This window comes from Macrobrachium rosenbergii, chromosome 55, assembly GCF_040412425.1.
Source record: "Macrobrachium rosenbergii isolate ZJJX-2024 chromosome 55, ASM4041242v1, whole genome shotgun sequence".
Lineage (NCBI taxonomy): Eukaryota > Metazoa > Arthropoda > Malacostraca > Decapoda > Palaemonidae > Macrobrachium > Macrobrachium rosenbergii.
The window spans coordinates 71,770,163-71,782,662 of record NC_089795.1 but is presented as its reverse complement, the minus strand read 5'-3'; the positions used below and the strand labels follow the sequence as shown (position 1 = coordinate 71,782,662).

At 39.0% G+C, this 12,500-nt stretch overlaps 1 protein-coding gene across 2 annotated transcripts in view; it reads left to right on the top strand.

The window, feature by feature from the left end:
* LOC136835396 (alanine--glyoxylate aminotransferase 2, mitochondrial) overlaps nucleotides 1–12,500 on the top strand; it is an 88,036-nt gene that overhangs the window by 36,878 nt on the left and 38,658 nt on the right. Inside the window, exon 1 of one of the 2 annotated variants that reach the window (XM_067098886.1) lies at nucleotides 7,540–7,674. The exons of the other annotated variant lie outside the window; for it this stretch is intronic. Coding sequence (XP_066954987.1) covers nucleotides 7,635–7,674 — 40 coding nt within the window. The 5' untranslated portion in view covers nucleotides 7,540–7,634. Of the gene's footprint in view, nucleotides 1–7,539; nucleotides 7,675–12,500 lie in introns of those variants that run through there. 2 annotated transcript variants of the gene reach the window in all.

Here is a 12,500-nt window from a genome sequence, read left to right as displayed (position 1 = left end):
TAAGACGTCACCAGCACCAAAGGGTACCGAAGGGGGTGGGGGTGGGAAGGGCTTCCCTGAAACGGGGCTGGTTCTTCCCATAGACTTAGTAGCTAAATAAACTCTTCGGGTTTATCATACCCCATTTTGGTATACATATGACTATCTGGAAAAGAATACTGTGAGGGTTAAGATATGAGAGAGGTGTGAAATAATGAGCAGGGAGACAAGTACTGCTGATTTATTGATAAAAAATAGCTGCTTATAAAGCAGGATGCGGACGTCTCTGTAGTGCGCAGAGACCGCTGGTACAAAGATTTACAGGTGACCTGAGGTCAAATTAGTTCCTTAAAAACAGGACAGGTTTATACAGAGAGCATAGTGATAAACAATGTCTGACATATGAAATAAATATTTTGTTACTTGTACATAATAAATGATTGCTTGGAAAGACAATATATATACAGTTTATAATTGTGATGATAAATATATATTCCACTCGACCTTAGGTCGTGGAAAGGCACCGCAGAAAACGGGATGTTCTCCACAGAGTACACATTGAGTGGGGACTTTACAATACTCACCCCCCCCCCTCACGACGATTAAGCCAGGTATCTTCTTGGGCGACGAAGGGGCCTCTCTCTCTTGATGTCAACTGAAGAGGGTGGTCACCTTCCCCGATGTCCTTTTTAGTGGTTTGTTGTGGTGTATTTTCGTTAGGTTTCTGGGTTTTCCGGGGACGCCCTCGCCTCCTTCCTGAGACCGGGGTTGTTTGAGGGGCTGCTGTATCCTGCAGGAGGTCTTGGGGTCCTCCTTCGTTGCCCCGGTATATCCCGTGTTTGGCATGAGTCCCAGACATCTGTCGGAGCTTGGGTTTGAAGACCTCTAGGAACTCCTTCAGGAGGGAACCATATTGGTGGGGCGCGATGGAACAGATGGCGGGCTCCCTGGGGCCTGGCGACAAGGGAAGGGATTGGCAGGTTTGGGTGTCTAGCAGGCGTTTGCGGCCGACATCAACTGCCAGACTGAAGTGGGCGAGGAAGTCCGCCCCCAGGAGTGGAGTCCTGACGTCCACGATGATGAACTCCCAGTTGTACCTCCGGCCAAGGATGGAGATCGACAGGAGCTTGGTGCAGTAGGAGAGGATGGGGGACCCGTTTGCGGCCGTCAGACAGGTAGTCGGGTCCGGCGGTCGTCTGAGGTCCTCTCCTGAAGGTGGAAACACCGAACGCATGGCTCCAGTGTCGACCATCATCATCCTCCCGGAGATCGCGTCGTGGACGTAGAACCCTATTGGTAAGGGGGCCCTGGGTACTTCTGCTGTTGCTGCCATGGCGGCCTTTGGGGTTGGCCGCCGCCGCCTCCATTTTTTGAAGGGAAGAAAGGGCAGGGGGCTTCGCACCTCTGGGCGGCTCTCCCGAACCTCCAGTGGAAGTAGCATAGCCCAGGCCCTTCCTCCTTCTGCTGGTGGGACGACCTTTTATGTTCAATTGATTTGACGGGCTCCGTGGTGGGACCCTCCGGCAGGAGGCAGTTGGCGGAGTGTGCGGGCGTGGTCGCCCGCTTGGCTGCATTAGTGGAGTCCGTCAGCTGCTGCGCCAATCTGATTGGGTCCTCAACCGGCAGGGTGTATGCGTCCGTGATTTACCCTGGGACCTCTGGCAGTAGCTGTCGCAGGAAGATCCCCCTCGACAGATTGATTTCCTTGCGCCTGGCACTGCTGTCAGTCTCAGGGAGGAGGAGGAGGTCCTGGAGGGCGTGCCATACTTCTAAGAGGTTTCCTCCTGCTGGGGTTTGAGGGCGAGGTCGAGGGCGCGGGCAGCTCTCTCGGAGACCAGCAGGGAGCAGGTCTCGACGAGAGTAGATTTCAGTTCTTGGAAGGTGGCGGGGACCGTCGTCGTCATCAACCATGGGGAAATCTTCTTATAAGTTTCCTCCGCGAGGGCGTTAATAGCAATGTCCGCCTTCAACACCTCGTCAGTCAGGCCCGCTATTCTGCATTGCCCCTCGACCACTAGGCCAACGGACCTGGCACACGACCACTAGGCCAACGGAGAGCATGCATTGCCCAGGGGAGGCGAGTGACCAGCAGTTGGGGGGCCGCTGGAAGTTGGCTGGCCCTGGCACACGACCACTAGGCCGACGGAGAGATAATACATGCATGTCGTATCTTTTGTACTTCTCTAGGATCCCTGAACAAATTTCAGTCAAACTTAGGGTAGAACTAAGTTATGGGTACACGGCGGGTATTTAGCGAGAAATGGCAGTTTCTTATAGTATTAACAATTTAACGTTAATTTTTGGTGGTCGGCTGTAATTAACTTACAATTTACTTTTGAACTCTACCCTATGGTAAGGGGGACCCCGATGGGAATCCGGGTTTTCCATACGCGATCTTCACGAGACAGAGCACCGGTACGTCTGTTTCGAACGGTTCATATCCCGTCTGGCAAGTGCAATAACTTGTTAACGTATGGGTAACTCTCGCCCTGCCCTCCCCGGGCCAGTACTAAACACGGCGAAGGGACATTCCATTTGGCCGACAACAAACAAATGCACCGCCAGTGTTAGAAGCCCTAAAAGTGTTGAAAAAAAGGATTTTGACAAAGGAAAAATCTATTTCTGGGGAGGAGCCCGTGTCACCCGCTGAAATAATCCATTCAGCACTTATTTCTAGGTAATTCCGTTGCTAGATACCAGAGAAAAGCTAAATGTAAAGCTGGGGTTACTACCCTAGAGCGAGCTCCAAGAAATGGAGTCGTATATGGTAAAGGGTGAGAGTGTCACAATCACGGGACCCTGCCCTATAAAGATTCCCAATGTCAAAAGTCCCAACGAGAGAGTGCCGATACAAGCCCATGCACCACTCATGGACTGTACACAAGGCAACACTAATCGCATTCCATGTTAGCACCCACCCCACTAGAATGATGTTTACCATGGGAGGGAGAGAATGAAAAAAAGTGGAGGGTCACCGGGTGACACGGGCCCTCCCAGAAATAGATTTTCCTTTGTCAAAATCCTTTTTCTGGATCGGGGTCCCGTGTCAGCGGTGAAATAATAACAGAAAATAAATATCATTCTTATGCTATTAAAGACTTTAAATAGAGATGTTGAAAACTAGGGAGAATTCCACCCTGAACATTAGAAAGAGAATTCCACCTGAACATTAGTAATGAAAATAATGTCCACCTGAACATTAAAAAATTCATGTAATGAAAATAATGTAAGTGGCCACCGTCTAAGATCATGAACTTTAGAATTGAATCTGAATAGGCTTGTATTAAGAAAATACTTTCTGCCTAATAGCAGACACAATGACAGTACCCGCCCCCCCCAAGGTACTGCACTTGCCGGACGGGATATGAACCGTTCGAAACAGACGTAGCCGAGCTGTCTTGTGAAGATCGTGTATGGAAACCCCTTGTTGGATGGACTTTAGGGGTTAATTACAGGTTAATTACAGCCGACCCCCAAAAAATAACATTGTAAATAAGCAACCAAAATACTATAAGAAACTGCCATTTCTCGCTAAATACCAGCCGTGTATCTATTAATTAGAAATACCAAACTTAGCACAGTGCTTTCTTAGGTAATAGTGATTGTAATTTTTCAACATGGATCTCAGAAAGATTGGCAAGATAGTGGAGTTCCTCAGAAATTACTGTTGTAAAAGTACTGAGCCAGAAATAAATAAATAAAAAAAACGCTGTTTAGACCAGACTAAGTCCCTTCGGCCAGGATAGGGCTAAACTACGGGTCAAAGTGTTTTGGTAGGAATAAATAGAAAAGTATTTTAAATTCTCATAAATAAAATATGTAAACATCTTTATATTATACATATTCAACTTTGAACACCATATATGGGCCTCGGAGCAGGTCTGGGTCAACAAGGGCTTTCAAGGTTTTACAGGGAATTATATAGAAATATCTTAATAAAATCTTTGAAATTGCAGCAAGTAGGCTCAGGTGAGCAGTTTGTAAGGAGAAAAAAAAAGCAAATCACGGTGAGGATGTAAATCCAAAGACACAGATAACTATTGAATTTAATAAGTTAAAATGACAAGAACTGTTGAGTGCCATTTCTCTGCCCTGAGAGGAAATCACCCTGAGGTGTATCTCGGAGTGTTTGCACCACTTCCTTTCCACCGAAATTCACTTCACCATACATAAAGGACCTACAATTAAGAATATAGCAATTGAAATAAATTTATCGTGGGAAAATAATTTAATATTAAATTTAACGTAAATTAGCAAGAAATTCAGCAAGCCTTAACAAAGAACTAGCTTCGTGTAATTACGTCAATTTCGTAAATGTAAAATAGTAACTATGTGTAAAGAATAAATGTCAATTACGTAGGAAAATTTCTTAGTTAAAATGAAATACTAATAGTTTGTAAACAACAGGAACAAGTTAAATGGTAATTATAGTGATCGAGTCATTTACTTTAGTTTTTATCGACGTGTTGGCGACATGATTTAAGCCGTAATATGCACAAATCAAACAAAAGAACAGAGCAGTCATATTGAACCAACATAAAAACTCTCAACTGACTTACGTTCCGTAAGATGCTGGTCTTCAAAATGCTATACAGCAAAGGCAAGATGATAAAGCCAATGTTTCATGGGTCGCCTTCCCCCGCCCTCGAAATCTCTTCACTCGGCCTTGGCGGAATTACTACTCCGTGTCTGCTAAAGCTTTCCAAAATATGAAAATCTCCAGAAAATCTAGATGGGTTTGATGAAACTCCGCTCTGGACTGGAATCTGAACTCTGAAGTGGACTGGGCTGGACTCCTGCACAGAAAAAGGTCCAAGGCAGAATCGATGCATATTTAACTGCCAAACAGTCTGTTTCAAGAGCTATCCAGCTCAATAGTAAACAAACAGATTCGTAAATTACCTTATTACCAATAAGTCATTGCCTCCAGTTCAAACCATCACCAAAGTAAACAAAAGACTTACACTATATTCTTGAATACAAATAAGAAAAATACACAAAAAAAGTATAAAGATATTTCTTTACAGTGTGGTCAATGAACCTCTTGTCTCCTGTACTGTAATTTTCAAAAAACTTTAATAAGAAACCGTTGACCCAGTCCTACCCTCCTTACCTAAACCCAAATTATTCCATTCCTATCATCCCTTTTGTTACCAGTCTTTCATTCTAAAAGTTCTATTTTGCCCCTTCCAGTGTATCCTAAATGTTATGAACATATAACCTTCTGTGTACTTTTGTCTTTATATAAATAAACAATAAATTCAATCAGGTCCCTGTCAAAGCACCTGAAACAAACAAACACACACACACACACACACACACACACACTCACTACTCAGCCATCTGACTTACGTGTGCTTACTCCCAAACGCGCAAAAGTCAAGTTTTTCAAATCGTCTGCATCTGGTAACTACTGATGTATTTCACTGTGTTAATACAAATAAAAAGAATCTTTAATTCTTACACATATTGCAGACTCCATCGGTATTTCATCATCTTATATAACGTATGCCATAATATGGACAAGCCAGTTTTTCAGATGCAGACTCCTTAGTATCTGGTTCATCATCTTTGTTTGCAAAGCACCTTATCAACAGAAATGGAAGCCCTTAAGGGCGCTGTATGTAAAGATAAAACGGTGAAAATTAGATAAGAATTAAATCAGGGCAACTGAGTACACTGAACCTCTTAATTCATCATACGTTTGCCATTTACGAATGATAGTATTTCTATTTCATTCTGTCGTAACACCCTGGACAATGACTTAAGGCGTAGTGAGGTTAAGAAATGTAACAAACAGAATTTTTCAGGGACCTCCTTGGGACAAACAAACACTGGACGTCCTTGAAGGTCCTCTCAGCTAGTTAAGCGCATTGTAGTCAGTTTTCTTATTTCCTCATCTTTTCTATCCTGCAATGCCCATCGTCGTATTTTCATCGCCGGTATTTTAATTTACATTATTAACTCTCGCCTCTTATCAGTTATTGCTTGCCCCATAATTAGTAGGTAAATCTGTCACATTTTGTTAACTGACTTTGGAATGTCTAAGCGAACGTCATTTCCATGAGCAAAACGAGTTTTGGAATTAGTGAGAATACTGTGGAACAGTTTTAGAGTATAGCCTAATATACTTACTCTGTACCGTACAATATAAATAAGTTTTGCAAAAGCGCGGCGAGATAATCTTTGTTAATTTATACATTTTTTTCCTCGTGTCGCTGATTCTTGATGATTTGTTATTATATAAGATACAGGTTAACAAACTACAGTATGTCTGGGCTGTCAGACAAACTTGTCTCTCTCTCTCTCTCTCTCTCTCTCTCTCTCTCTCTCTCTCTCTCTCTCTCTCTCAACATTTGGAGGACTCTCAGTACAAAACCCCATTTGATTTAGTAGAGAACAGTTAAACTTAGGTTTCGCTTTAAGTTCGAGTGATAAAATCAAAATCGTATGGAAGCTAATATATCGATGATGTTTTCATGTTCGATTAGCCTGTTTATAGTAACTGAACCTGTCAGTCATAAGAATTTTCTTTCAAATGAAAAAGCAATGAAAACAATAGATAACTATAACATTTTTCGATTTTATAATTATTTGTATGTCGTGCCTAACTTTGAGTGGCTGGCCCCCAAAACCAGTTTTCATCAAAATTTTGTTTGAAGCAAAGCTGAAAATTTAGATAATAGCACCGAGGCATGAATTAATTGATAATCTTGAAACGGAGTGCCCTCCGAACAACATTGACATCATGTAGCCTTCAGAACCTTGTTGAAGATAAATAAAATTCCGTTTAAAGCCCCTTGGATATTATGCCTGAGAACTATATCTTAAGTGAGGTGAAGATACGCTGGTCTGTAAATTTAATATGATAAATATGACACGTAAGAACAAGCATTCATGCAGAGCGCCACAGAAGTGCGCTGATGCAGTAAAAGATCGGAATTTAACTTAGATACAAAGATTTTTCGTTGATAGGTTGCTTCCGTATTTTCCCAACACAGAGGCCTGTCTATTCCTTTTCTTTACCTTCTCTCTTTTTTCCTATTTTCTTCGGACTAGTTGGGTAACCCGTCCTATTTACAACTCTAATTAAAAAGGAAAAATAAAGAGTTGCAAAGCATGCTCAATGATGTTAATGATTTCTGCTTAAAGTTTTGAGGAAGTAAATATTTTCTATTTTTTCAACGCCTACTGATATTTGTTCAATGAATTAACGCAGTCATTATTGTTTATGTTTAGTGGATAAAGTTTGTTGATAATGAATGATAAAAACAATGAGACCCCTAACAACTGCTAAACATACCATCTATTTTTCCATCTGCGCATCATTTTATATTTATGTATTTAAAGTTGTAACAAATCCAAACCAAGACACAGAGAAATTGACAGAAACATACTTCGGAAAAAAATAAACAGAGCGTGACTAACGTACGCAACATTATAGTAGTTATAAATACATTTGTGCATTTGTTTTTGTTATAATTTTCGTCAAAAAAGCAAACCGAGAACTGGAACAGGGAAGAGTTGCTGAACAGTAATTCACTTTCTTTATCAGTCCTTGAGAAGTTGGCTCAATGCAGTTTTAGATCAACAGTGAGGAGTTTAGATCCGTGCTGTACAGTCCCTGCGTTCTGTTTGTGATCGAAAACTGAGAAATGTTATTTAGCGGAATGTTGCGAGTTGGTGCTCGCCAAGGTGAGTTAGCGGTATGCTCTATCCAGGTGCGGTGGTGATGGGAAGGCAGACTTCCATAATCTGAAAATTATAAAGCGGTTTACGTTAATCGTTTGAGTAAGCGTTGAATACGTAGTCCATTGATTTATGTATTTCTTACAGCGACCAACTTGATTTGAGCTTTAAAGCCTGTCTCGATCTCTTTCCCCCTCATAGAGCATGGATAATATATAATAATAATCACCATCATCATCATCCTCCATAAGACGTGTAAGGCTTTTAATGTACAATGGCACATGCATGCAAACCAAGCCTTCTCTTGTAACTTTTATAGGAAAGATGTCTCCTCTAACCTCCACGCTCCTGTTATGTTTAGATTGTTGATGTTACTTTGCTGTTTTTCCACTTTGTACCCAAAGCCTTTGTGCCTGTGGTGTTAAGGTTCCCTTCTTTCAAACATACTTCCCTGTCCTTGCTTTATTGGCTCTGATATATGCCTTAACCATTTTTTTAATAATCGTATGTATTTAATTTTTCCATCGTCTTTAGTTATTCTCTTTTTGTCATTAAGTTCATCACGTGGCTTATTTCTTAAAAATTGACCCCCATTCTAAACGGCAAAACTAATAATGATATTTTCCTTGTCATATAAAACATTCAAGGTCACATCTCATTCTTCATATCCCTAAGGTATTTTTCTACCACTGACAAAATGTCTGTTTTCATTTCCTTTTGGGGGTTCATTTCAGTTTTATAGATTGTATCTGAATTTGCTGATGCGAATCTCGGCGCCATCTGGCTTATGGCAGGCGGAGGTAGGTTTTCAATGAGCAAAAAATTTCATCATATTAATACTTGATTTTGTTTCAAATTTTGCCCTCAAAGTCTGTTCAGTTTTAGCACCCCAAATACATTGTCTTTTGGGTGCTTAACATTTCGAACTTATTTCATAATGTACAGTGACTTTGAGAACCATTTACATATCGAGAGTTATTTTGAGCCCCGTAAGGATTTATATGTCTCGTTTACCTCCTTTTTTGTCTATGCAGCTGCACTGCTGTCTTCAGGAGTGAGCCTGATGACCCCATGCCTTACCCCAGATGGCTTTCCCTGCTACATGATTAGCTGACACCAACACTGCTTATGTGGCTGGTGCATATTTTTTGCATAGATTTAGCATTTATTTTTTCAAAAGCGGCAGGATTAACAAAAACTTGGCGTAATATAGGATTTTTTGAAGGGGTTGTGGTTATAATCAGTCTAAACTTTCAAAGTAAGAATATTAATTAAATCTTAGTCATATTTCTTTTACTTCCGTACGGTATAAGGGAACGTATTCTCCCTTGGAAATTTAGGCATTAGTTTTTCTATTTACAATTTGAAACAAACGAGAGTGTCAGTTCCACATAAACTAAGAATTAGTGTTTTTCTGTAAGCAAACATAAGTATCTATGTCTGGTGAAAACAGGTCCTTTGATAAGGTATCTATGATGTTCCCTACGACTGATAAAGTCCTGAGAGTATTTGCGATAACCTTGATACCACATAGTTCGCAAACAGTGTCGAAAGTAGAAATGATTAATCTGAGGTACCAGAAATATAAGCATGGATGCTGTTGCTCATGGCGACTGTTCTAATCCTTCAAACTACTGTTCTACTACTTCAAATCTCCTATAGCTTAAATGCTTATCTCCAAAGTTTTTCAGATATCTTGAATCAAATTCTTCTACTTTCGATTCACTAGTATGGCTTCAGCAAGACGATATTTGTTGGGGAACTATCTTTCCTGCCTTATCTGATTAAAAAGTAAATAGGCAAATAAAAAAAATAAAAAACCTGGATTCATTATCGCGCTTTTGTAAAAACATTTCATTTATGTTAAGTTCATGTAACAATATCAGGGTGACATTCGTAATGAACAAACTAAAGAATAGCATAACATGAAATTACAAAATTCAGGATTTTTTTTATTTGAGCGTATAAAAATATAGCGTGAAAAATAGTTTTTGTAAAGAAAAATGGGCATTGTATTGTCTTTAGTTACAGTGTATTTTAATCAAGCCTAACTTTTATACTTTATTAAAGTAGAGTAGTATGTGAAAACTTGAGAATAATTTGTGCTCAGGGACTCACAAGAACATCAACAAGAACATCAACAAATGCATGGCCCCTTATTCTGTCACTGTATTGACTTTGATTGTTTAATCTTGGTTAACAAAAATTATAAGAGAAATTTATAAACAGTCTTTATTTTCTTTAGCTTTCTAATTTTTTTTTTCTTTTTTTTTTTTTTGCGACAATGAACTCTCGGAAAAATAAATGTCGACGAAACCATACCCGCATTTCAGTACCATGTTCTATAGCACTTATCGTCTTCTGGAAAGAACTACAGCTTCAGATCTTGCTGCTGTTACTAAATGTGGTTTAAAGCGTTGCGACAATTTCAGTATTTTTCTGAACATTTTATTTATTTTCCAATCACTGGATGTTTCATTTGCAATGTCATTGTCAACGTGAAAAATCGAAGATCTGTCTGAGACAATGTTTTCTCTTTTTGCCCATTTTTCATACATTGATAATCAATAAACTATAGAATAGCATAACGTGAACTTACAAAATTCAGGATTTTTATTTGAGCGCATAAAAACGCTGCATGAAAAAAACACTTAAATAAAAATGGTCACTGGACTGTAGATACGAAATAAACAAGTGTTTAAACATTATTATCTGAAATAAACTCTCGAATGTGGACATGGTAATTACATGGCGAGCCTACTTCTCTAATAACCTTCCCAGTGACTGTTTGTCCCCACCCGCCAACCCCACTTTATTTCATATACCAGTACTTTCTCTAGGATATATCATAACCTCACCTTCCCTAATCTAAACTAAACTATGAAACTACGTCCTACACGACCGGCGGTAACACTAGAGTTAAAGACATAAATATGGGTATATTAATCTTAACATCATCTATATCGCCTATTTTAATGAAAGACCATCGTTTCTTGGACACATTTCACTCTTTACAACTTTATATTCCTCGGTTATCCCTCACTTCGTTCATACTACTCATTGTCATTTACTAGACCAGAACCATGCAAGATGGCTACATCCTTAAACAAAACCTTTATCAAATCGGTACCATGATCATAATTATCACAATCGTTATTAGTATTTGTTCACTGATAGACATGAAATTTGAACAGTAATTTTACCAATATTCCAGTCAGTTGACCAGGTTTACACCTATCGAATGTGCATGCAATATATTTATATTTATACACACGCATATATATATATATATATATATATATATATATATATATATATATATATATATATATATATATATATATATAAATATATATATATAATCTTATAATATATATATACATATATATAGTTTACTATTTAACTACGTCTCTTAAGTTATTGTTCATTTTTCATCAGTCGTCCTGATTAGGTAATATCTAGCTTTCCTAAAGTGAACCGGTTTGAGCACTGAATACTTTCATCTTCACCCGCCCTTCGAGAGACGCTGTTTTCTTGTCTATTATCTGTCTTGCGTCATTTCACTCCAAACTTGTTCTGCAACACGACATCATAGATAGCTATGACGGCAGCTACATAACTTCAACACTATTCAGTCTGATGTAGAAGGCGTCAGAGCAATATTTTCAAGGTCTATGTAGTCTTTTTTTTTCTCTCTCTCTCTCTTCAGATGTCTAACACATTCAGCTTAAAAAGTGTTTGAAACATTTACAACGAAGACTGTGTTCCTCTCTCTCTCTCTCTCTCTCTCTCTGCTCATGCATAAAAATGTTCTCATACAAATGCTAAATTTTTCAATTTTACGCCTAACACGTTTATACTTTTGATGTTAAAGCTACATATAACCCACTGATACTGAAATAATTTCCTTTGGGAATTACTTACCCCTAAAGGTTCAAAGTGAATTCCAGATTAATTTGATAGTTGTAGCTTAATATTTGGATAAACGGTAGTATATAACTGGCTGAGAATTTCGGAATAGCATTAATTACTGTGTATGAGTGTAAGATGAATCAGCATTTTGTAATGAAAGCTTTTCAGCCTCGTCTTTGTTTGTTGTATGTATGTATGTAAGTATGTTGTACATTAAATTTAATATTTTATATCCTGTATATTATATATATTCATGGTTTACAGAAAGAAGGACAAGAGAAGATATTTGAGAATGGTACTCTTGGGATGATATGAAGGTCTTTCTTTAGCAGTCAGTGGGGCAATTGTAGATGAGTGCCTTGTGCGTTTAAAAGAAATGTAAGCACTAACCAGCAACAAGGTACAGCGTGTGAGGTAGGCTGGCCATATGGATAGGACCTTCGAAATTTTGGCTAGTGGGGAAAAGTATCAAAGTAATAATATAAAGAGGGAATGTTTCAGGAAGAAAACGGATCAATGTATGTTCTAACGATGGCTGGAATAATTAGGGAAGACAGCCCCGAGTAGTAGTAAAATATTTCATTGGGCTGTGGTAGTTCAGGTTTCTTGCCTGGACGGCAATAATCATCATCATTTTCAGCACGAGGCCATATACATGGAGTATACAAAGTAGAGGCAATACATTAGACACACACAGACTAGATACACGAGTTTAGGTGATAAAAATGATAATTGGCAATATCCACACAGTTGCTGAGGTGGTAGCAGGAAAAAAATAGTAATTATATAACTAGTAATAACATTATTATTATTGAGAATAATAGTAAAAATATTAATAAAAGCATATTAAAAAATTATAGCAATTAAAAACAGGTTGCCTACAAACTAATTTCCTGCCAGGGACCTTGGTGGAATACAGA